General features: G+C 40.2%; 1 protein-coding gene across 1 annotated transcript in view; it reads left to right on the top strand.

Moving 5' to 3' along the window:
- Window positions 1–19,948, top strand: part of LOC128866367 (uncharacterized) — a 54,296-nt gene extending 34,348 nt beyond the window's left edge. Inside the window, exons 2-5 of the mRNA XM_054107038.1 lie at window positions 4,812–6,128; window positions 8,497–9,945; window positions 10,203–10,921; window positions 19,470–19,948. Of these exons, the coding sequence (XP_053963013.1) occupies window positions 5,509–6,128; window positions 8,497–9,945; window positions 10,203–10,692 (2,559 nt within the window). The 5' untranslated portion in view covers window positions 4,812–5,508 and the 3' untranslated portion in view covers window positions 10,693–10,921; window positions 19,470–19,948. The remainder of the gene's footprint in view (window positions 1–4,811; window positions 6,129–8,496; window positions 9,946–10,202; window positions 10,922–19,469) is intronic.
- The last annotated feature ends 6,994 nt before the right edge of the window (window positions 19,949–26,942 follow it).

The following is a 26,942-nucleotide window of genomic DNA, read 5'->3' as shown; positions in this document are numbered from 1 at the left end:
TAAAGATAAATTACATTTTAGCGTGAAACGTCTAATTAGTCCTAGACAGCATGGTTTTGTAGCTGCAAGATCTACGTTATCTAACTTGTCCGTTTTTTCTGATGATTACCACGCAGGCTTCCAGAATGGTTTCCAAACTGACGCGATATACACGGATTTCTCTAAAGCCTTTGATAAAATCTCCCATACGATTTTAGTAACTAAATTGGCTTGTCTCGGTTTTCATTCAACTTTCCTTGATTGGATTCGGTGTTATTTAATAAAGAGATGCAGTACTGTAGTTATCGATGGAGTTTCTTCGAAACAGTACAGTACATTGCCGCCTCTGGTGTACCTTAGGGTAATATTTTAGAACCTTTGTTATTTGTTTTGCTTATTAATGATATTTGTTCGTGTTTTTCCTTCGCTAATTTTTTTCTCTATGCTGATGATCTAAAAGTGTACGCTGAAGTAAGAAATTCTATTGATTCAGCCGCCTCACAGTCTGAGTTGGATAATTTATTTTTCTGATGCCTTATGAATCGTCTATTTCTTAAAATTGAAAAATGTCGCAAAATCACATTTTCTAAGCTTCAAAACCCCCATTCTTAGGTGAACGGGTTCGAATCTCGGAGTATGAAATACTAAATACAAACAAAAGTTTTTTCTGTCACGGAAAAGCTCTTCAATAAAAAGAATCTTTTCACTCAAGGTGGAAAGTCTATTCCTACTTTGTTCCACCACCATAGAGGCTGTTGTAGCTGAATCCAGTGCATGGATTGCAGCTTGGCTATCCGAAAGAATAGCGATATTGCCTTTAAAAGAGAAATCTGCGATTAGTAGCCTACAGGCTTCCGCCTGAAAGACAGGTATTAGGGAGACGCACAGATTTCTTAATTTGAAGTCTTTGAGAATATTTACCAGCTCTTTATAGGCTATAGTGTCGAAATTGTTTAGAGATAACCCCTTATTCCATTCTTCCTTAGATGGAAAGAGAGTGGCAAAATTCCTATTGAATGTTTTTTTTTTTTTTTGCTTTTTTGTCGGGAGCAATTTTGTCGAGCAAGTGCAGCACTCAAACATTAAGTAAGTCCATTGTACTACACTTGGATCCCCTTTTAATTTTCTTTAAATCTACCCGATCTCCGAGATGGTCGCTTCTTAACACATCAGTGCCAAAGACCTCAAACCTGATTCGAGTGAAGGCGGGGCAGACGCACCGGAAGTGGTCCGCCGTCTCATCAACCTCTCCACATGCTGGGTAGAGTACACTGTCTGAGATGCCCAACCTTTCCATGTGCTTCGGCCACAGAAAGTGGCAGAAGGATTTGCGACAGTCGATCGGACATGACAGGTAACATGAGTTTAATCCATCTGCAGCCTCTCTCAGCTTGCCAAGCTCGCTTGTGGCATTTGCTAACCGTGGCTTTGGCCCAGAACCCATCTTAGCCAAGGAGTCAAAGGTCTCGTTACCCGCGATACCCACGTGTCCCGAGACCCATGTTAGCATCAGGTTATTATGTCTCCCGACATAGTTCAGTCTGGATTTTCAGGACTCGACTACCCCTGACGTGGTTGGGGGGGCTATCTGAGGCCATAAGCGCAGCTTGGCAGTCGCTGCAGACACATATAGATCTGCCTCTCCATCGGTTTTCCACAACAAAGTACATCACTTCTTGAACTGCATACACCTCCGCTTGTAACACAGATGGATGTATTCCAAGACACAAAGATAACAAACTAATTTAAGATAATCTACACAAGCAAGCCATATTTTGTAGATTTATGAGTAAATGCTTTAATGACTTTTGATCCCAACAAAGATGATTTTTTATGCCTACCCCCATACGAGTGTTGCGGATGGTAACAAAGTGAGATTTCCGTTATCTATTTTCGGGGACGTGATATCTAAATCTACTTTTTTGTATTCTGTACTTTACTAGGTGTACCTAGCACGAATTGCAATGCGGCATGTAGTTGGTTTTTACTGTTGCCTTTGAATGCAAAATTAACTAATACCAGCAGATCCATCTTAATGGCTATCATCAGCATCAATGTTGTCCCAATCACCCTGTGTGCTGCAGCAGCATCACCAACGGCTCCCATAATCGTCATTGGAGGGAATTGCAAATTGCGGGTCGGTTGCTAGAATTATTTTGTTGTCGCTGTACGCTTATTTGAAACACTCTTTTCTGGTTGCATAGTATTCGTAAACGTTGTTGTTTCTCTTTTCTTTGCTCGTTTCTGCTTTATTAGGCCATAAATAACACCTTGTAAGTCATTATATGTACGCGGAATTGGGGAAAAGGGGGGTCCTGCCAGTGTAGAAGGTTTGTTGCTGGTGGTTGGCCTTTTACGAGCGGTGCAGAATAGCTTCGCGGAAGATGTTGATCTTTTCATACTGAAACCCATAAATATGCATGCGGATGTGTGTGTGTTGTCGCTTAGCTAACGCTTACCAATACATGTATAAGTAGTATATATGTAAGTGCACTTGTGAGGGTATTAATGCCGTTGTTGTTCTAACCAATCACCAGAAATTAAAATATTTATATAACAAAGTAAGTTTGTTGTGTTGCTGTCGTGGAGCCAAAAACTTTAGCAACATTTTTTATGGTGGCGCATAAATTCTCAGTTTTAGAGAGAGACAACATCTATTGCTGTGAAACGATATTGCACGGTCAAGTCAAAGATTGTATGGCTGTCAATCCTCAAAGTAAAGTAAATGAAAAACCTTTAACTGTTTGACAGATCAACGGTAATGTGGAGGAAGACAGAAAACGCTAACACCAGTACTCTCAGGTCTTTCCTGCTGAGTTTTCGCAGATAGGTCGCTGTTTTCCTGTTTGGTTCTTTCACAAAGCACTTGACAGCTCAGCACGAGCTCAACTCAGACCAACGACCTCTACCCACCCTCATGAAGTCGACAATCCATAGTTGAATCGATGCGGAATTGAAACCTAGAAAGGATTCATGGCCTAGTGGCATACTTGCAGAGCCTTCATTTGCCAATTTATCAGCTAACTCGTTCCCTGTAATACCACATTGTCCAGGCACCCTAATAAGACTAACTTTGTTGTGTTTTGCAACACTGTTCAGTTTTGTCTTACATTCATCGACTAACTTCGAAGAGCAGCGTGAGTTAGCAAGGGCTTTAAGTGCAGCTTGACTGTCACTACATACAAATTCCAATATTGTTGCCCCGCCACTTGTTCTCAATTAGCCAGTACGTCACATTCAAGATGGCATAGATTTCCGTAAGGAATACCGCTGCCATCTGCCCTGTAGCATAGGAGTACTTAGTGTCTTCGGCTAAGTACCATCCACATCCGCTTCCGTCGCTGGTTTTGGATCCGTCGGTGTAGAAAGTGTGCTGATATCCCGTTAATAGATTCTCTGGACTTAACCATTGATCTCTATCTGGGATCAAAACATCATACTTCCTACCGAAGCTAACGACAGGCTCCCAATTGTCCACCGGCATCGAGAACAGTGTGCACCGCTCCGACAACTGGTGGTATATCTGACTGTGGCCAGTGCTTATTTCATTTCCCCAGACTCCGTTTAACTTGAGCCTGTTTGCCGCCTTCATTGCTTCATTTCGATTTGAAGATCTAGAGGTTGCAAGTTCAGAATGGCATTAAGGACACCACCAGATGTCGTGCTCATAGCCTGTTTAGGTGTTTTACTCTGAAATTAACCATTATGGCTTTCCACATGGAGGTGGTCATCAAAAGACTGCAATCTCACGTGAAATGGGTAAAAAAGTAAAGAAGCGACTTGAGCGCAATCCCCTATGAATTAAATGGCGAAGAACTGAAAATATCAGACCATAGCATCCGCCGCATACTGGAAAATGATCTCAAAGCCAAGCCTTACAAGATCCATAATACAAAAGGCGCATGATCTCACACCAAAGCAGCAACAAGTCAGACTTAAGAGTGCGAGGGAATTGCTTCGCTTGGCCGAAAGCGGTCAATTTTTTCAAATTGAGCAACTCGTAAACTCCGAGAACTATAGAGTTTATTTGACCGACTATTCATACGAGAATTTCAGTCATCGATTGGCCGCCAGGAGGCAGCACCCGTCACAGGTAATGGCTTGGGCCGCTGTAATCGCAGATGAGCGCTCTCCAATCGTTTTCATCGAGTCTGACGTCAAGGTAAATGCGAAATATTATCGGGAAAGTATTCTGGAAGTTGCTTTGAAGCCGTGGGCAGACAAACATTTCGGACAATAACGTTTCAACAGGACTCGATACCGTCTCACAAAGCTCGAGTGAACCAAGAATGGCCAAAAACCAACGTTTTGGCTCTCAAACTCACCACACGCGAATCTGATGCATTATTCTCTTTTTGGACCATTTTGGAGAGCAAGGCCCGAACTAAAGATTCGCGGCGCTGAAAAAAGCGTTTGTCCGCGAGAGGGCCAAAATAACTGCAAGTCTCATTCGGGCAGCTTACGATTCGTTTCTGGACCGTCTCAAGGCCATAGTCAAGGCAAAGGGTGGTCATATCGACGAAAAGTAAATTGATTTTAAATTCTGCATTATTTTCCCACATTTTTTGCTTTGAATTGAATAAAAGTTATTTTCCAAACTAAATTTATGGCCTTTTTAATTGGTCACACTTCGAGTGCCGGACACAGTAAACTTTAATGTTGTTATGCTTTTGTAAGAAAATAATTTCATTTTGAACCTGCTTAGGTCTGAGGTTATGTAATTGGATTATGTCGCAATCACTCAGAATTTAGTTAAGTCATAAACTATTAGAAATTACTTATCCCCCTCCGCAGCCGCATACTAATACAAATATTTTTCTTTTCATTTGCAGATATCACTTCAGGTGCCAGCAAACTAATAATTCCTTAAAAATCTTTGTGAAACTGATTACCCCATCATATTAGAGACAGAGTTCAGCTACACAAACCCGAATGCAGTATCTCACCTACGCACTGCAAACATCCTCGCGTTTCCTCACAACGTCCGTCAACAACGCCACCACCACCACCACCACCACTACAACCAACAACACCGCCTACAACAATAATATAGACCCACATTTGAACACTTTTAGCAGTGCACAAACCAACAACAACATAGACACAAATTATCCTTCGCATAATCCCAACAACATCAACAACAATCAACATCCGCTTCACACCATTTCGAGCAAGACATTAGCGACCTCTTACCGCAGCTGCAGCAGCAGCAATCCGCCAACGATACAAGCAGCTAAAACCTCAAACGCACATATCGAACCCATCCACAGGTACCAAACGCCATCGACGACATTAACCAAACCAACAACAAAGACAACGATAACTACACTTCCACCACTTCCGCATAACACTTGCGTCGAGTACGTCTGCAGCGAAGCCACAACGTTCGGAGCAACATCAGAAGCAGCAGCAGCAGTAGCTCCGACAGCGACTGTAACAGCGACAGCGGTGCCGCAACCCCAATGAAATTTACTCACGATTAATGTTAGCATTGCGCGCAACAAGCTGCTCTCATTCTTCAATCGCGACATGGCCGCAACGGATGGCCAAATAATATTGGCCGCTTCCCGCTTCGGTGACACCGAACCGCCGGTATATTTGCGCGAATTTTCCAAACAGAAATTGCCCGCTGTCGCAAAAATCATTAAGGGGCAACATCAGAATCTTGGTGTGCCAACGCTCTCGGCGCCATCGTTGCAGAGTACAGCACTTTTTCTAAGCGCCGGCAAGAAGTACCAGATACTCGCGCAGCCGATTAAAATTAAGGAGGGACGCAAGACGACCAATGTTGGCGCCAAGGTGCTCATACCGGAAACATATCCCGGTTACTTTGAGCTACTCAGCGAAGATGGTCGTTCGACGCGTTGCATCGATTCGGTGCTGGAACTATCGAAACGGCGTAATTTGCGCGTTCTGGTGCGCGAAACGTTCCGGTGCACCCAGATGAATCGTACCATTCACGCAGGTGAACTGCTAACGACGATGAACGACAATGGCAAATACTTGCAATGCAAGAATATAAAAGATGAGATTATCAATTTGCCACTCGATACCAAAGCGAAATTCTCACCGATCGCCAAGGAGGATAGCATTAGCGGAGTGCACACGGTGAAGAATCTACTACTAAAACGGATGCCAGTCATTGTGAGGTGGGTATGGTAGGCGCGTATATATATAGGAAATATGTGGTCGTAAAAAGGTTAACGAAATTATCATAGTCTTTTCATAATCAGATAATTTTTTGATGATCAGAAGAATTCCAATGTCAGTGGACATGTTTTTGCTCTTTCAAACCAATTTCTGAATTTCATTCTCAAAAATCAAATTTCTATTTCCCACGATTAGTTTCAAGTGATTTATACAGGGTTTGATTGAAAAGTATTGAGCCAAGCGATCAACCGAATCGGCTGGTGCGGGAAAATGATCGTTGGACCTTCCCCTTCCACTAGAAACCGGTCCCAGTTCGCTGGAAACAGCGGAGCAGTCAGCATCGCTCCGCGCGTGAAAGCTATTTTAAAAGTGTGTTAGAATTTTGCAGTGGCGAAAATGCAGCGATCGTTGGAGCAACGTTACTCGATCAAATTTTGCGTAAAGCTAAACACAACGAGTACCGAAACCATTGGGCTACTCAAGGAGGCTTACGGGGATCAATCTCTGTCCAGTGCCCAGGGAAAACGGTGGCACAAGTCGTTCAAGGAAGGCCGGGAGGACGTCGAAGGCGAACAGCGATCTGGAAGGCCTTCGACGACGCAAACAGACGAAGATGTGAACCGGGTTCCGGTGCTTCCCCACCCTCCCTACAGCCCAGACCTGTCCCCTCCGGACTTCTTCTTGTTCCCGCGGCTGAAAAGAAAGCTGAAGGGGAGGCGTTTCGTCTCCATCGAGGCGATCCAAAAAACTGTGACAGTCGAATTGAACGCGATTGCGGCGGATGAGTTTAAAAAATCTTGCCTGCAGTGGAAGGACCGCTACCTGCGGTATATTGACGCTCAAGGGTCCTATTTTGAAGAATATTAATTGTCTAAGCCAAAAGGTTTAATAAAACTGCTTAAAAAAAATAAGGTTCATTACTTTTCAATCAAACCCTGTTGTTGGGTATATTAGAGATATTTTTCGGAAGTTTTTCCCCGTTTCTTAGCGCAAGAACCCGGACATGACTCAGTGTGTTCTGCTTCTTCTTTTTCTTGATTGGCGCGCTAACCGCTTAAGCGATTTTGGCCAAGTTCAACAAAGCGACCAGCCGTTTTTTTTTTATTGCCAACTGATGCCATGTGGGCTCATTACCCCCGAACATTCCTCTGTTCCAACTTGCAGGCAGCACATCGAATACTTTCAGAGCTAGAGCGTTTCTATCCATTCAAACGTTCTGACTTAGCCAACAGAGCCGTCGGATCTCTATGTCTATGTCGTCGTAAGGCTCATACAGCTCATTGTTCCATTGTCTACGAGATTCGCCGTCGCCGACAAAAATCTTCCGCAGAAACTTACTTCTAAACACTCCAAGGGAGGTTGTCACCGTCAAGCTCCATATAATAGGCCAGGCATGATAAGAATCTCGTAAAGTGTGATTTTTGCTCATCGAGAAAAGACTTTATTTTCTGAAAAGAGAGATTCTCTGTTAGATTTCAAAGTTTACATTATTGTTGAGTACTTCTACTCTGCTAGAGCGGTGACTCCTTATCACAGCTTAGAATTGAATTTAAATGGATTCTAAACTTGGGAAGAGTATAATTTTCTTTTTCTTCCTTTTAATCTTGGCCAATCTTTTTACTTTCTCTTGGTTCCATGGTTTTCTTTTACTCATCTCATAGCATGCTAGGGCAACAACACTCCCTGAACTTCTATTAATTACTGATCTACCAGCCTTCTTTATCTCAGCTGAGGTATTCTGGAGATCGCCCCCTGGCGGCAGGCTTTTTTCTTCATACACAAATTTGTCGTGTTCGTTTCACCAAATGTGGCTCGTATATTCGAAGACTTCAATGAACAATTGTGAACTTTGGACATAGTACAGGAAGGATCACCACTTGATTATCCAACATTTTCATTTTTATACACAGAAAGTCTTGGGAACTCCACGCAATTCAATTTCCAAACTCGTAGCTGTGTTTTCCGCTCATTGGACGATCGGCTCACACGCGGGAAAGCTAGGTTTACCATTTAACCCCCATTGCAGAAGTTGTGGGTACCTTTCAGAGAAGGAGACTGTTGAGCAGTTGCTCTGTAAATGTCTGGGCTTGGCAGCTAGACTGTTTGCGTTGACTGGGTGCCCTTTTCTTCGACAGCCTGGGCAGTGCGCCAACCTAAATCCCATCAATCTTCTCCATTACCTCCCTGTTGATGGTCTCACACTGTTATCAAAACTGCGCTTTAGTGCTACTTGGGCACTGACAGAGTGGTACCTCTTCCATTTCACCTACCTGCGTATGCATCGTACATAATTTCTTTATTAGGAAACCAATATTCTTACAACTTCCCTTTCCAACTTTAATACTCTCTCACTTGTACTCCTTTCAGACTGGTCCATGGCAGTGCACCCAAGGGTCTCAAGCAGCCTTTTGTTCCGGAGCTGCGTCTACTCGGCTGTGTGGAAATCGATCGCGTATTTGCCCTGCCGCTGCAGAAGGACAACGATTTGGTGCCAGTGCCGCTCAATGTGAAAATTAAATTGCAACGCGCACGCAATATGGAGCAGCTGGAACACTTTATTGAATATACGCGCTTCCTGGAGAAGGCGCAACGTTTGCTCTCGGATGCACGTGATCGTCTGCAAGTGGTGGATCTCAAGCTGTCGGAGAAGGAGAAAAAAGACTCCAAGTTCAGTAGTCGAAATAAATTGCCCGTAGTTATGTTGCCATCAGCCTCCGTCGCCGGCGGTCTAATGGAGAACGGATATGTGCTGCGCAAGAGCGCCAGCTGTGATGCTTACGGCAAAGGTATTAGTGGGGCAGCGGGCATACTCACCAGCGCCGAGATAGCCGAGGAGTACAACGAAATAGATCATATTTACGATTATGTGCGCGGTTTAACGCCTCTCTCTAAGGGACTGACACGCTTCGAGCCGATCTGCGAAACGCCGACAATCAAGTCGCATCACACCGACAGTAGCGGCAACTACTGCAGTCTCATTCGTGTGGGTGCCCCAGCTAATAGTGGCAATAATACTAACAACAACAATAACAACAATAGTAATAGCTTAAACGCTAGCAGTGGCAGCAACACAAATCACAGTGGCGGTGGGGGCAGCGGAAACAACAATACTAACAATAACAACTACAGCAGTTTAGAGTCGGTGAAGCAGACGAATACAAACACAAACAGCAGTCACAATAGCAGCAATCAAAGCCACAACAACAACAGCCACAACACTGGTGGCAGTGTCGGTGGCAATCATCACCATCACCACCACCATCAGAGTCACAGCCACAATCATCACCACAGCCACCCACATCCACACGCGCATCCACATGCGCACCAGTCAGGCGGTGGAGCGGTGGTAAATCACTACCATCACAGCCATGTGCAGGAGGACATCAAACCAGTGCCACCGCCCATTGAGACCATACCAGGCAAGAAGTTGCCAGAGAAGCGGCAACGACCCACACTACCAAAGCTTTATCTGAAGAATACGCACAGTGCGGGCAGCAACACAGCCACCGGTGCGACAGCAGCGGCTGTGGCGGCAGCGGCAGCAGCAGCGTCTGCGTCCAGTCACCATCATCATCATCATCACTCAACGCAGGCGCAACACCCACATGCTGGCAGCTCGACGGCTGCTGTGGTGAATGCTACAGCTGCAGCAGTTGCAGCGCACCACTCTCATCACCATCACGGCAAAGTGCTAACGCCCAGCAACAGCAATAGCAACAATGGTGGCCATGCTGCAAATGGGCCGCTTAGCGCTGGCCTTTTGGGCGCGAGTAAGGAATGCAGCCTGGAACCACAATCACCGCTCTTTCATATAAGGTAGGAAAGGGAGAAAGCGCTTAGAGGTCCCTGGTCCATTGCATTTACACAACGAAAAAGTTTTTGAAAAAATTAGAGAAATATACAAACAAAAATTGTGGCTTGGGAAAACTAGTTTAAATTTTTTATAAGCGAATTTTTTACGCCGAATCGTCGTATAAACAAATTGAGAATAAATAAGAAGTACAAAAGGCCCCCATTTTTAATATCTCTTCTCCACTCACTCACCCACGAAACTCTCTCACTCCATCTTGCAGGTACAAGAGTCTCAGCAGTTTGCAGCTGACACCTGAAAACACCTCCATTGCAGCAACGCCGATCTCAAGCAATTCCAAAGGTAACCAATCAGTCGCAGTGCCCCCCGATGTGGTACTCAAGTGCAGCAGCATCCTCAATCATCAGACGCATCATGCGCCACACTTACCACCGCCACCGCCGCCACCGCTAAGCAAAAGCGCCAGCACTGCTGGTGGCTTGGCAGCGGTGACTGGCTTGGGTATGGGTATGGGTGTGGGTGTGGGCGTCGTGCACCACAATCCGCGCGAAGGCACACTCGACTCATCACGCAGTGGCGGACGCACCTCCGGCGACTCAAACAAGTTGCCCGAAAAGAAGACGCGTCGTCTATCGCGTCCGCGTAGTCTATCGAATTTAGTCTGGGATTTGCGGCCATCCAAAGAGAAGTCAAAAAAGAAATTATATATACATCATTTTGATCATCGCCAGCAGGCGACGTTATACTTGTAGTCAGGTGGCAGGGAATATGTCAGGGTGTGGTATGAAGCAAATGCGGGGCAAGTTGTCGAAGTTGTTGCCATATATACATATACTTTAAAGAAGAGCAATCGTAGAGATATTGGGCAGAGCTTGTTTTGCGGTGGAATGGAATGATTACGAACCAATGAATGAAGAATGATGTTGCCATCACTTAAAAAAAAAAGTTACACTTAAATGGATTTTTATGCATTACCTTAAGGTGAGTGTGACATACATATACATAAATACTCTTATGTATGAGTATGGCTGCATACTCAATATAGTACATATATACATATACATACATACATATGCAGCCATGCCCATACATACATATATACATTTTCAACTTTTTAACTAGAATCTTTAGCGAAATTCCGGACCCCAGTTTTGTAGTCCATTGAATTTTGGTAAAATAAAGTATGCGTTTAAAGTGCCTGCATAACCGGGCTGATTTTTGGTAATTTTTTCCAGGCGATCATGCGTGTTTTCTCCATAAAACAAATGCTCGACATGTTTTTATATGGAAGAAAACGCCCAACACCTCCACCAAAAAAATTGTTAAAAATCAACGCGAATTTTATGTTTACGAAGGGCTATAAATCTGCATACTCGACATTTTTCTTAGCATTGTAACTAAAAAAATTGAAATTTTGACGAAATTTTTATTTTTTTTTTATTTCATTTATTTTTTATTTTTTAATTGATTTTTTTTATTTTATTTATTTTTTTTTTCCTTTTTTTATTTTACTTTATTTTTTTTTATTTTATGTTTTTTTATAATATATATTTTTTTTTTATTTTGTTTTATTTTTGTTTTTTTATTTTTTTACAATATTATTATTTTATTTTGTTTTATTTCTTTTTTTTTTATTTTTATTTTATTTTACATTTTTTTTTTATTTTATTTTTTTTATTTTTTTTTCTTATGTTTTTTTTTATTTTATTTTTTTTTTTTTGTTGGTTTTTGCATCCCATTAATTGGCGACAGCTTTGCTGCAAGCCAATAATTTATAACAGGTACAAAGATTACAATTAAATTAATGTCTATAAAATTATATAAAATAGTTAACAATTTTACAAACAAGAAAAACGTTCACTGTAAAAAGTTTCGGACTATATGACAAGAATTGAGTAAAGCTGCTTTCTGCATGTCGAAAATTAAATATTCTGGGAGTTGAAGAGTTTTGACATTGTCTGCTAAGTTTTTATGCACTAGTCCGTGGGCTGAGATGATAATTGGTAGTGCACCTTCCTTAGCTTCCACTGGCGTTTGACATCAATGCCTAAGTCAGAATATTTGGATATTTTTTCTGCATATGTTTTTTGCATGGTTTTGTTTAGAGGAACAGCAATATCAACTATATAACCAGTCGCTTGGGATTTATCAATAAGGAAAATATCTGGCCTATTGTGGTCTCTTGTGGCATTTGTTAAAATTGTTCGGTCATAATATAGAAGGTAGTTGGAGTCTTTTTGAACAGGTTCTGGGGTGTATCTGAAGTACGGTATTTTGCTTGGATTGAAGTTGTACATCTGCGTCAGTTTTAGATGGATTATTTTCGCGATGTCATTATGTCGCTTCAGGTACATAGAGTTTGCCAGTGTGGTGCATCCCGCTTGCACGTGGTCTCATGTCTCACTTCGACTATTGCATCTTCGACATCTGTCTGCAGCGGCATTTGGATCTCGCATTACGTATTTAATGTAATTTCTCGTTGGAATCACACCATCTTGTATGGCGAAAATGGTACCCTCCGTTTCGGCAAATATCGACCTGTTGGTAAGCCATAAGTGCGACAATTTTTGGTCGACATGTGGGCTCAGCAAGTCTTTTCGATATACGCCGTGAACAGCCATTTCTGACCATCTTTGGATTTTTTCATCTATTGTGGTTGCGTTCCTGATTTCGTAGGATTGATTCATCCGAAGTGGGGTGTAATTATCATCCGCAGCACTTGCAGCCTTGTGCAGATCGGATTGGGAGCACTTATGTTGGAAGTATGCTCTTATGTTCAAGATAAGTTTGTCATGCAGTGCTCCGACATCAATTTGTCCTCTGCCTCCCGCTTTTCTAGGTAGCATCATTCGAACGACAGAGCTTTTTGGATGACGTGACTATTTGTATGTATTATTCGTTGTAGATTTTCTATTTCAGTAGATGACCATTTTACAATTCCAAAGCTATACGATACCACCGGGACGACAAATGAATTAATAGCGTGGATTTAGTTTTTCCCATTAAGTTGGGTTTTACAGACAGCGTGGAGGCGCTTTTTAAATTCTGCTACCAGATTTTTCCTCATTTGCATCTTGCACTTGCATTTATGCTGCAGCTTTGCATAACTCCAAGGCACTTGTATACCCCTCCCGGCTACATTTCTGTTATGTCGAGTCCGCTACTTTCCGCAGTTACATGTCGAGAAACCACTTTACCTGTAACTATTGTGATCTTTCGGCATTTATCAAGTCCATTAGGCATTTTAATGTCATTGGAGAAGGTTTCGACACATCTCAAAAGCTTATCTAGATGTTTGGAATGGCTGGCGTAGAGTTTCAAATCATCTACGTAAAAAGGATGGCTCAGTCGGAATCTTCCAGACTGTCCGTGTTTTAATACAAACCCATGTCCCGTCTCATTCAGGATGTGACTTAAGGGGTTCATGCTGAGAAGAAACCAGAGCGGACTCAACGAGTCACCTTGAAAGATGCCATTTCGAATGTTTATTTCGGTTGTGTATTGAGAGCTTTCCGGGGCAGGTAGTTTTATTCTTGTCCTCCAGCGTTGCATAACTTTTTCTAGAAAGAGTATGAGATTGGAATTGAAGTTGTAAATACGAAGTACTTCAATAAGCCAGGAGTGTGGATCCGAATCGAATGTTTTCATCCAGTTTATTTTATTTTATTTTGTTTTATTTGAGCTTAATCCATCTCCGCTATTGCCGGAGATTACACATCCCGGATAAAATTTTCAAGGGATTGTGCTCTGGTGGAGCGTAGTCCAAGTTCTACGCCCATGCGATTGCTATTGCTTAAATATTTAAAAATCTACGAACTATTGCACATGTGCCCAGTATGGTCGACTTCTGCATGCCTTCTGAAAGGTGTTGGCAGTCATACTTCTTCAAGTTTTTTATTAAATGCTTAGGCACTAATCCAGTGGACGATATAATTATGGGAATTATATTCACTTCCCTCGCTTTGTACATCCGCTTAAGTTCTATGGCCAAAGCTGCATACTATACTTCGATATTTTGGTGGAGTATGTGCTTTGGATGTTGCGATTAAGGGGCACCAGCTATATCGATTACTTCGATTGTTTTATTTATCTTGTCGAACAAGATGATGTCAGGTTTGTTGGCAGCTGCGGTTTGATCTGCAGAAATAAATCTGTCCCAGTACAGTTTAAAATTTGCATTTTCCAATATTGCTTCAATACTTTAATACTAATAATACTTTAAACATTTTTTCCCCACCTCTCAACTCCTTTCAAATGATATCTGCCCATTTTCCATTTGTTAACAAAAGCTGTTAGCGTTCGAAAATAAAAACTGACGACACGAACTTCATTAGCTGATAAATTACACAATCCCAATTGAAAAATGTAAACAGTTGGCACAGGAATTATTCAAAAGGAGGAACTCATTTCAAATGAACTGTAATTGCGGAACTCTTGCAGTACTGCAGTTAGTGCAGCCGAGGCAGTTTCGAAGACCAAGCAAAGGTGTTCAACCAATGAGCAAATACACAAATAAGACGACAACATTAGCATGGCAAAATAAATAACAAAGTTAGAATAATCTAAAGGAAAAACAACAGTGACTGCCATCAAAGTAAACATTGAAAGGTGCCGACTGCCATGCTCCGCCATAGAAGGCTGCGTTGGCGTCAGCCAGTCACTCTCGACTCCCGCTGCAGTGAAGCAAATGGAAATTCGAGACTTGCAGACACGATTCAATTTGCAAATTACATTATTCTAAGCCACTAGTCGGTGTTCTGTGTGTCCCTTTTAAAGCTGCTACGGTTTTTGCCTAAATGTTGCAACATTTATACAAATGCAAAGTTGCTTCACTTACAGCAACTCTTCCACTTATTAGTTTTCTGCTTTTTTCGCGTAATTTTCTCCTTTTTTGAAGTGCAATGGTAGACAGCGGAAAATGTTGTGATTGCTTAATTTGAATGGCAACTAATGGCAACGATATTTACTTGAGCAGCAAACCAATCAATAATCTGTGTATTAGATCTTGAAATTAATTAGCTCGCTTTGTGGCATTCCTGGCAGATAATCGGTGTGGTAGAAAATCAGAGAGAAGAAAAGACGATTTCTCTAGAGAAAGGGGGATCTTAAGTTTTCTAAGAAGTATTATACTTAATTTAAGTATTTTTCTCAAGATGCGTACCAGCTGGTGGTAACAGAAGAAGATTAAGTTCTCCTCTACATTGGAAAGAACAGGTGGAGAAGGACTTGGCTTCACTTGGTTAGCACGAGAAAGAAACGACTGGCGCGCTTTTTAAGCTCGCCCAAAATTGCTTTATCGGTTATTTAGTCAATCAAGAAGAAATATTTTTCACAAGAAAAAGTTGGGCGAGACCAATTCACGTCACCTCCGCGAAAAAATAGCGGAAATTCCCTAAAAAAATAGATAAGGATTGGTCGATTGAAAACAGGATTTGAAGGTTGCGATTCCCTTCTCAAGTGACGCCATTCGCTGTGCCAACTTTTTGGTCCCTTGTAGGTTTTGCACCTTGCCTTGGATAGAGACGTTTTAGTTCACGTGCTCGAATATCCAGTCGGATTTTTTGCGCAATCACGCAAATTGCATCATCCGATACAGTCTGGTATGCACAGGTTAGACGCAAAGCACTCACCCTATAAACCTGCCTGGCCCCTCGTAGGTGTCGGACCAAATGGGAGCGTCATATAACAGGATGGAGTCTGTGACAGTAGATAGAAGTCTTCTTCTTGCACCTTAGGCTCCCTCAATGTTCAGCAGCAACCGTGTTAGAGCATTTGTAACTACGGCGCCTTTCGTACTGACTTTCACCGCGTGCTCTCTGAAGGTCATGAGTGAGTGAATCATAACCCCTAAGTACTGAATAGCCGGTTTAGACTCGATGTTGAGGCCTAACACATTTACCGTCAAACTCACTCTCTTCTGCTTTTTGCTCAAAAAGACTGCTTCAGTTTCTTGCGCTGCTAGCTAGGGTTTGGCATTGTATAACCAGCGCTCAATCCTCGCTATCGCATCGTTGCAGATGAGTTCCACATTAATGACTTGTTTCGCCGTGGCAACCCCATTTTGAGAATCTCATCGTAAATTGCGTTCCACAAAGTAGTTCGAGTTACTCTTCCTATTTGCGGCGTGCGTTTTAATGATTTTTCCGCAAATGGGGGGATCAACAGTTTTAAACCGACCGCAAATGGCAGATATTTTTTATGAGGAGCTTCTTCATGGCAGAAATACACTCGGAGGTTTACCATTGTTTGCCGAGGGGCGACCGCTATTAGAAAATACTTTCTCTGCACTCTGGTGTTTCATGCACGAAGATTCGAACCAGTTCATAATTGGGGCGAATATGGGTTCTCGAGGTGAAGCAATATAACGCAGAAATTCTTTTAATGGCAGAAATGAAATGAAATTGGAAAAATAAATGAAATTTTCTTAGAAACTAATACTTTGCACGTTTACTTCTGGGACAGAACGCCAAGTTTCTCTGCAGGACAGTCAAAAACAAAAAAAATGTACAGTGTAAGAATAACAGAGGACATGTTGCACGACATCAATGCAGATTTTCCTAGAGCTCACACTTTTTCACATTCATATCCAATCCCAAGCTAAGAGGGTATATCCTAAAAACAACCAAAGCTACTCAGCTCGGGCTCAGGCGTTCAGCAAAATCGCGCGAAATTTAATATTCTTGCTGAACTAAGACCTGAGATCTTAATGCCATGGCGTATGAAACTACCACGGAACAATTTTGTCATACGCTTCAAGACTGAACTAGGCAATAAAAATACTTGGGAAGGATTATCTTAAACTATGATAACTAATTCGCTAGCAGATCCCTCCCGGAGAAAAACGCCTCAAACAGTAGGCACCAAGGAAGTATAACGCCACAAAGAAGGCACGAAAAATATATTTCCTACAAGTTTACACCAACAAACAAGCGCCAAAAAGAAGGCAGTGTTATTTCTCACTAGAAATTAGCAACGACAAGGAAAAACTCAGGAAAAATAGCCTAAAGTGTATCTAAGATACTATATATAAGGTATAGCTCTCTCTCTCATTCTCCTCTACGTTATATCTTTTTTCTCTCTCGCGGAACGAAAATGCCCAAAACGTTGCATGGCCTTGAAATTTTACTCTCCATTCTCGCTCGTCCATCGACGCCTAAGAAGTTTCACTTCAACGAGTTTAGAATCATCACAGGAATTCTAGAAGGCCATTGTAGATTGAATCATCATCTTACTAACCCGGGAAAATGCCCCAATGCAACTTGCATTGCTATAATATTCATTGGAGAAAACTTCTAATCTCAAGTAATGCCTGCCAAATAGCCAATTACCGGTTATATACTATATGCCACGACCTTCATGATATCCTATCTTGGCGGCTCTAAGCAGTTCCTTTTTCTTCTTTTTATTTATAGGGTTGTTCAATAGGTGCGCTTCAACTTTTTTCCGATAGGGAGGGCGAACGAGGCAATATTTTTTATTTTTCGCTTGTCATTTGTAAACTTCATTAGTATACATTTCATCATGGAACGCTACACACTTGAGCAACGATTGCAAATCGTGTAAATTTTTTATGAAAATAATCGTTCTGTTGCTGCTACTTTAAGAGCATTACGGCCATTTTACGGTCCATTTAACAAGCCGTCCCGTTTTGGGGTTATGTGAAGTCATTGGTCCACAGTAACAAGCCGGCGACGATTTGTGAGCTCAGAGCCAATATTGAACGCGAAATTGCTGGAATTTCGGCCGATTTATGCAAAAGAGTGGTCGAAAATTGGGTTCAACGATTGGACTTCGTAAAACGTGCACGCGGTGGTGATGCAAAAGAAATCGAATTTCATACTTAAATGTATATGTTCAAACTCGATAATAAAAAAAAAATTAGTTAAAAAAGTCAAACCGTTTGTGTTTTATTCAAAAAAGTTCAAAAGTTGAAGCGCTCTTACTGAAAAACCCTATATTTGCGGCCACAGTAGCCTCCATGGCCTATTGGCCTCTTTGATAGTGTTGTTTTTGATTATTAATTTGCTCATGGTTATAGGTACTCCAATCGTACTTCTATCACTGAGCAATTGAAGAGTAATACCTTTCCTGGTTAGCTCGTTGGCTTTACAATTTCCCCACAATATCTCTGTGCCCCGGAAACCAAATAAGGCTGACCTTGAATACGACACTAATATCATTTAGGGCTGTCCGGCATTCCTGTGATCTTAGTACAGCCGCTTTTATTGCTTCCTGTTGTATCCTAAGATCCAAGGGAAGCAGATCAAGCATAGCATTTAGGGGATCGCCAGACGTTATCCTCACGGCACCCGTAATGCATAAATATACACTTCTTTGCAGCCTGTATAGTTCCCAGAGTGTGGGCTTAACCATGTTCCCTCGCCACCAGACCACAGAAGCGTAAATGATGATTGGTCTGATAAGTGCTGTGTATATCCATAGGACCACAGCAGGTTTCAGACCCCACGTTTTACCAAAGGCTCTGCGGCTTTGCTGAAAAATCCTCAATGCGCGATTCACCTTCAGTGAAGCGTGTGTCTCCCAAGTCAGCTTCTTATCCAAGATTACTCCTAGATATTTAACTTCATCGGAAAGGCCAAGTGTCACACATTTCAGTGTTGGAAGACTGAGTTTATCCAATTTCTGTTTTCTCGCGAACAAAACTATGGTGGTTTTGTTCGGATTAACGGAAAGACCTTGTCTCATGCACCAGTCATCGATTTTGTCCAAAATCCTCTGCACTTTCGTGCAAAGCCTCCTTAGGGATTTATCCGATGTTAGCGCACAAACATCGTCCGTATATGCTTGGACGTGAAAACCGGGTTCCTGCAACTCCGCTAGTAGAGAGTCTACGACCAAGCACCAAAGCAGCGGAGGAAGAACACGCCCGTTACTGTGCTCACCAGCGGTTAACAGCCTCTCAGAGAGCATGGAATATATCCACTTTACAATGGTTTGATTAACTCCATGTCGTTCGGCAGAAGAGCATATTGAGCCGTAAGTGTCATTATCAAAAGCCCCCTCAATGACCACGAACACGCCCATTGTGTACTCGTCAACTTCCAGTCCGGCTTCAATCTTCCTAATCTATCAATCGTGTAAGGCTGATTCGCACGATTTGCCACTCTGGTAAGCGTGTTGATTTCTACTAAGTGGACTTCTCGGCAATACCCCCACTCGAATATGTTTCTCCAGCACTCGTTCTAGACCTTTCAACACGAAAGGTGTCAAAGTGATTGGTGCATGAGCGACACAAACAACTGGGTGAACAAATTTTACGAGAGGAAGAAATAAAACTCAATAAAAAATGTGAATACTAAAATTCAGTGAGAAAGTTGGTCTTAGTGAAATGCACTAAATCTATGAAGGCGGCACAATAGATATTTCAGGTCGTGCTACTAAATACCCTCATAATGATAAAAATAATAATAATAACATACACATTTTAATTATTTAATCTATTAAATATTTCAATGACAATTTCAGCCAACAGTTGTGTGACTTAATTATTTCTTTCTTATGCTTTCAGCTTCTGATCCGATATCCTTATCCAAATGGAAGTGTCTTCTGCTTCTGCAATATCAACGCTCATGTCAATTGGAAATCACGCGAAAAACACACACCAATACATTAAGGACAAAATGGGAAGCATTTTTAAAAACGTAATCTACATTTATACAAAATTTTAACCAATAGTTTCAAACTATACATACAAAATGTGTGCATGTAAAATTAGAAATGTGACTTACAACCTTAGTAGCAAAAGCTTTAAAACAATTTTTTCTCAATTTATTAAATTGTGCCTTTTATTAATAAATACAAAACACAAAAACAAAAATCTTTGAAAATGAGATGTTATTGAGTTGACTAAATGCAAAAACAAAAAATGTTTTTATTGGCTGGCTATCTGAAAGTACGCAGTAGTGCCTTTTATGAATTTTGGAATTTGGTAAATTTACAATAATTTTGGTCACTAGCAAATTTTCAATGTTTTAGTTGAATAGTTTGAGGCAAACAATTTCAATTACAAAAGCAACAACACAACTGGCAAATTTTTAATACTTCAGTTCAATAATTTGTAAGAAAAAAATTGCTATTACAAAAGCAACAACAATTTTCAATTTTTCCGTTCAATAATTTTTAACAAAAAATTTAAATTACAAAAGCAACAACACAACTAGCAAATTTTCAATATTTCACTTAAAGAATTTGAGACAAAAAATTTTAATTACAAAAGCAACAACACAACCAGCGCATTTTTAATTTTTCCGTTCAATAATTTTTAACAAAAAAATTCAGTTACGAAAGCAACAACACAACCAACGCCTTTTCAATATTTAAATAATTTTTCAGTTAACAAAAAAATTCAATTACAAAAGCAACAACACAACCAGCGCATTTTCAATATTTAAATAATTTTTTGGTTAACAAAAAATTTAAATTACAAAAGCAACAACACAACTAGCAAATTTTCAATATTTCAGTTCAATAATTTGTAAGAAAAAAATTGCAATTACAAAAGCAACAACAATTTTCAATTTTTCCGTTCATTAATTTTTAACAAAAAATGTCAATTACAAAAGCAACAACAATTTTCAATTTTTCTGTTCATTAGTTTTTAACAAAAAAATTGCAATTACAAAAGCAACAACACAACTAGCGCGTTTTTTAAATTTAAATAATTTTTCAGTTAACAAAATTTTCAATTCCAAAATCAAGCATTTCCTACTATTACGAGCAAAATATTTGAAAAATATACTATTTTAGATATTTTTCCTAAAATATGTTTATTTTACACGAAACCCCAATATAAAGTTTTACTTGCAAGTTTACACAAACAACACTGAAGTGCTGAAAACAAAAACAAAAAATACACCCGAGGTTAAACTTTCAGTGTTGTTTCGATCTCGAACTGAATCTTGAGAAGATTCTTTTAGAGATCCTCTGTGGCCTGTGGAGGGAGAGACGCCATAATTTCTTAATACAAACAAAAAAAAAAGTTTCATAGGAAAACAAGCAAAAGTTAATGGTAAAATATTGCTAAACAAAAAAAAAAACAAAAAAACGCTAAAACAAAAAATGCATCAACACATCAAGTCTTTAAAATTGTGATTTTAATTTTATGTGAAAAACGTAAAACCGAGCGACAAGTCGAAAATGGCGGATTTTATTATATTTTACGTATGTATTTTAAGCCCATAGGAGTTGAGCGACTTGCAACGCTTCATTGTTTAAATAATTTAGCTGATAGTTTTTTTTTGTAACCGCATATCCCAGTAGTTTTACGATTTAAGTTAAGTTACTGAATTTTTTTTATTTATAATTTCAACGCTTTTGTCAGTCACTTTACTTTTAATTAGAAGAGAATGCAATGAAAATGGAAAAAATGTCTATAATTAATTAAGTTAAAATATAAAGAATTTATGCAGAATAAAAGAGCGAAGGCGTGCAGTTGTTGGCGCAATTTTGAAGCAACTCAATTTTTGTTGCAATTTTAGCTGAACTCAGCTCAACTGCACGCCAGGCGCAGCGACTCAAGAGTATTTCCATTCGAACACATTTACTCAGCTGTTCAAGCGAAATTTCTACTCATACAAGTGCATAGAAAGAAAAAAAAATGTTACTTATTACACACATACATACAAAAATGTATAGTGGAAGGAAAAGTCAAAATAAACAACAACAACAATATTCAATATCCAATAGCAAATGTTTTTGAAAGGAAGTACTTTGCAAATAGTGCATACACAAATACATACAAACAAACATGTGAAAGAATAATATTGAATAAGCAGCATACTTACACACACACATACATACAGACATACACATATTCGAACAAGCAATAGAAGAACAAGCATGGAAGCAAGCAGAAATGAACAGCAAACGAACTTGAACTGCCACAAAAAGTGCAAGCATTTTTAATAAAATCACTATTTAAGCAGTACTAAAATAATATTAGTCTCATATGTACACACATACATACCTATGTACGTACACATATAAGAAATCTCACTCATACTCAAGAAAGAGAGAACAAACCAAGAACAACAAACACTTGCAGATATATAGAAATTTCATTGGTATTTCAAATTAAATAAACTAAAAACCAAACAGATTACACATTTCAAAAAACAGTTACTGGCAAAAATTAATGGTAAAAAAAATACTAAAAAATAAAAAAAAAAAATATTTAAAAAAATATTTAAAAAAAAATATTTAAAAAACTATTTAAAAAAATATTAAAAATATAATAATTAATAAAAAAAACCTTAAAGGCATGCATATGCACACACACATTCTTATCACTCGTACTTATGTATATGTGTGTGTGTGGGTGCAGTGCATGTAGAACCTATAAATATTGCGTGTGTATATTTCGTTCACGATTGTTTGTTCCACTTAGTTTAGTCTATTTTAGTTTAGTTTATAAATAACAAAATGAAACTTGTAAACTGTATTAGTCGATAAATATGCATTTTAGTATTTCATGTCCAATAAAAATTGTGTCGCGTAAATAAAAAATATATCGAAAATTAAACTAAAAAGACTTTCGATTTATTCTAAAACTGGAGGTAAGTAGTGCCATTGAACTTAAACTCGCACTTCTGCTGGCAATTATTGATTTTTTTATTATGAATTTGCTATACAAAATGGGCTATTAACACTTTTGCTCCATATAAATCGCCAGGAATAGACGGTATCTACCCTGCTGAGCTTCAGCAATCACGGGACATTATATTCGGTAGTCGAAAAAGTCTTTTCGTATTTCTAATCAAACTTCAACTCATTTTTTTATATTTATAATGAACTTTATTAAACCAAGTATGTACCATTTTGGGCGATCACCTTTTGCCATTTTTCTTCTAGAGACATTAATCCATCAGTGTAAAACTTTTGTGGTTTCTCGGCGAAAAACTGCGCCAAGTAATTTTCACAGGCTTCTCTTGAAGCCAACTTTACTCCATTAAGGGAGTTCTGCATTGACCGAAACAAATGGTAGTCCGATGGTGCAAGGTCAGAGCTATATGGTGGATACATCAAAACTTCCCAGCCAAGCTCTCCCAGTTTTTGCCGAGACATCAAAGATGTGTGATGCCTAGCGTTGTCCTGATGGAAGATGACGCCCTTTCTGCTGATCAGTTCTGGCCGTTTTTTTTCGATTGCTTGCTTCAATCTCATCAGTTGTTGACAGTAAAGTGTACAATCAATCGTTCGAGCAGGCGGGAGCAGCTCATAGTGAATGATTCCTTTCCAATCCCACCAAACACACAGCATAACCTTTCGAGGCGTCAATCCTGGCTTTACGACCATTTGTTGAGCTTCACCACCCTTGCACCATGATCTTTTTCGCACATTATTGTCGTATTTGATCCACTTTCGTCTCCTGTTACCATTCGCTTCAGAAATGGTTCGATTTCATTTCGTTTCAGTAAAGAATCGCAGATGTTAATTCGGTCCATTAAATTTTTCACAGACAATTCATATGGTACCCAAACATCGAGCTTCTTTTTGTAACCAGCCTTTTTTAAATGGTTCAAAACCGTTTGATGATGAATGTTTAGTGCCTTGGCGATGTCATGGCAGCTTATGTGACGGTCCTGGTCAATCTTTTCCATAATTTCATCGACTTTTTCAACGATAGCTCGACCGGAGCGAGGTGCATCTTTCACATCGAAATTTCCAGAACGGAAGCGAGCGCACCATTGTTGTGCTACACGAACTGATACAGCATCGTCTTCGTAAAGTTCACAAATTTCATTGGTGGCTTGCGTGGCATTCTTCATTCTTCACTTTTTTATACAAAAATTTCAAAATATAGCGAATTTCTTCATTATTTCCACTCATTTTTGAAGAGCTATAACTTTTATTCAACTTCTCCGAATTCAATTTTTTTTTGGTTAAATGAAGATTAAAATGTCACCTTTCTAACACCATATGATATGACACAATGTGATTGGTAGCACTGGAGATAGATGACTCCAACGACATCTATTGACAAAATACGAAAAGCCTTTTTCGACTACCCAATATTACCGTTTATCAAAATTGTCATTAGAAATTGTCTTAAGATGGGCTACATTCCGCTAGGCTGTAGGGAGGCAAAAGTATCCTTCATACCCAAGGCAGGTAGGTGCTCACACACTAACCCCGAAGGCGTCAGACCCATTAGTCTAACATCTTTTCTGCTCAAGATCCTGGAGAGAATAATGGATGAATACATACGGGGTGTTGTGCCTTTAAATAGGCTATCCTCGGCGCAACATGCCTATACTAAAGGGAAGTCTACAAAAACCACCTTACACTCACTCGTCGGGTTGGTGGAAAAAAGTTTATCGGACAAAGAGTTTGCATTGGTTGCTTTCGTAGACATAGCAGGCGCCTTCAACAATATAAATACAAACGCTATAGTATATTCATGAGAAGATTTTGGAGTTGAACCTAATGTTGTTGCCCTGATAGAAGATATACTCGTCAAAAGAAAGGTAACGGCTAAATTAAGCAGCACTACAGGTACTCTAAGCAGACAGGCCCGCAGAGGCACACCGCCAGGCGGAGTCCTCTCCCCTCTTCTTTGGATTTTGGCAGTAAACTCCCTATTGCTGACCCTGGTAAGAGGGGGTTGCCACGTCATTGCTTACGCAGATGACTCAGCAATTGTCGGTAAAGTCAAATATCATAACAACCTTATGGATATTCTGCGCTCTAACATGGCCACAGTTGGAAGCTGGACTGAGAGCAGGGGACTCGATATAAACTCCGCAAAAACTGAAATAATTCTCTTTACAAAGAAGCATAGGCTCGCTATAATCTCGCAGCTAATTTTTAACGGTGTGGAGATTCCTTTGAAAGAGAATGTCAAGTACCTAGGACTCGTATTAGGCAGGAAACTTACGTGGAAATCTAATATTGAGGAAAGAGTAAAGAAGGCCAACGTTGCATTATATACTTGCAAAAAAGCGCTCGGTATCAAATGGAGGCTAACACTTCATGTTACGCACTTGCTCTATACTTCTGTAGTTAGGCTAATCTTAATGTATGGAATACTTCAATGGTGACCATCTGCTCAAAAGGCGACGCTAAAATCATGAGTAAGGTCCAAAGAACAGCTTTTTATGCATCTCTGGTGCTTTAAGGATTACCCCAAACAAAGCGCTGGAAGTGCTAATCAATTTACCTGCCCTAAATCTGGTAAAGAATCACGTGGCCGCCGCCTCGGCGTTCAGACTCAAAAGTATGGCGCTATGGAAAGACCGGTGGTTTGGCCACGCTTCTATTTTGCACTCTCTGAATAGTCACAAACAAGAAATAGGCTCCTCTATCCCTAGACACACCTTTGAAAGGCTCTTCAAGACGAGTATACCGTCAAGAAGAGAGTGGCAAACACCAAGGCAATGGAGAAGGGGGCAATTAAATTTTTGTACAGATGGTTCCATGCTAGACAATAGAGTGGTTATGGAGTTTTCTCGAAGGAATTAGGACTGGAACTATCCGTTCGACTACCAGACTACTGCAGCGTCTAACAGGCAGAGGTTCTAGCTATAAAGGAAGTGACTACGTATCTAAATGCGCGTGCCGTAGCAACAACTATGTTACAATAAATATCTTCTCGGATAGCCATCAAATCAATGAATGCTGCTTTACTAAGATCAAAGGTTGCACAGAATTGCCGGGCAGCCCTAAATTATATTAGTGACGTATTCAAGGTCAGCCTTATTTGGGTTCCGGGGCATAGAGATATTGAAGGAAACTCTAGAGCTAATGAGCTAGCCAGAAAAGGTACAGCTCTTCAACTGTTCAGTGATAAAAGTACCGTTGGAATACCCATGGCCACGAGTAAACTAATAATAAAAAACCACATTATCCAAGAGGCCAATACGTCATGGAGAAATAAAGAGAAAAAAACAAAGGAAATAAACCGCAAATAAACAACATAGGAACAAAGGAATTGCTTAGTCTCTCAAGTGACAATATCTCGAAGGTCGTGGCTTGTGTCACCGGCCACTGGCTATTTGGCATGCATTCCTTTAGACTAAAAGTTTTCTCCCATGAATATTGCAGAAGTTGCAGAGATAAGGAGGAGAAAGAAACAGTCGAGCACTTCCTTCGCAATTGTCCAGCCCTAGCTAAAATCAGAGCACGTTGCCTAGGTAAATACTTTTTTAATTCTCTTACAGAGCTGTCGGCGTGGGGTTGGGATCAATACTACGTTTCAGAAGAGCCACAAAATGGTTCCATGAAGGAAGATAAATGAGGTTCCCGTGTAGCACAGTGGTATCACAACGGACCTGTAAGGTCTAAGTGAGTTGGTCGCGCAGACCGATTGCCGCCATACCATACAAAACATAAAATAGAAAACATACATACAACATATCGTCACCTGCCGCTTCAAGTACCTTTATGCATAGAAACAAAAGACGCGCTCGCTTCGTAAAATAAATATTGCATTTAACTAATTATACACCTATATATTATGTGGTAATTTTTACCCGGTTGCGACCGTTTGAATTTGTATTTGCCTAGCGACAAACTCCGGGTTAAATAATAAAACTATAAAATTTATGCATATTCGTGGGCATCGATGATCCCATTGAAGAAGAAGAACTTTTATGCAACCAAACGAGGAACATAATATTCATGAGCCTTTGCATTGAGATTAATTTTCATTGAGTAAGTAATAAAATATAGTCAAAATCACTCAGCGATTACAGCGCTGGGGATGGCTAATTACAATAACTTTTGAAGGTTTCAAAAAGCTTCAGAACAAAATTACAGTCGCCCACGCATGCATACAAGTATTTCGAAACAACTCATGTTTAGAGAGACGGGATATTCTATTTGAAATGAGTGCTTGGTACTTAGCATCTTTCTTTCCTTTAAGGCAATACGTAGAACTGTACGACGGGATTACAATTACAGTACAACCAATGTCATTAGGTTAGCTAAATACAGCAGTTTTCCGCATTACTACAAATTTGTGCAAAGCAACTGCTGTTTCACG

Source organism: Anastrepha ludens, chromosome 6 (genome assembly GCF_028408465.1).
Source record: "Anastrepha ludens isolate Willacy chromosome 6, idAnaLude1.1, whole genome shotgun sequence".
Classification (NCBI taxonomy): domain Eukaryota; kingdom Metazoa; phylum Arthropoda; class Insecta; order Diptera; family Tephritidae; genus Anastrepha; species Anastrepha ludens.
The sequence above is the reverse complement of the archived record's forward strand: the minus strand, read 5'-3'. Positions and strand labels throughout refer to the sequence as shown.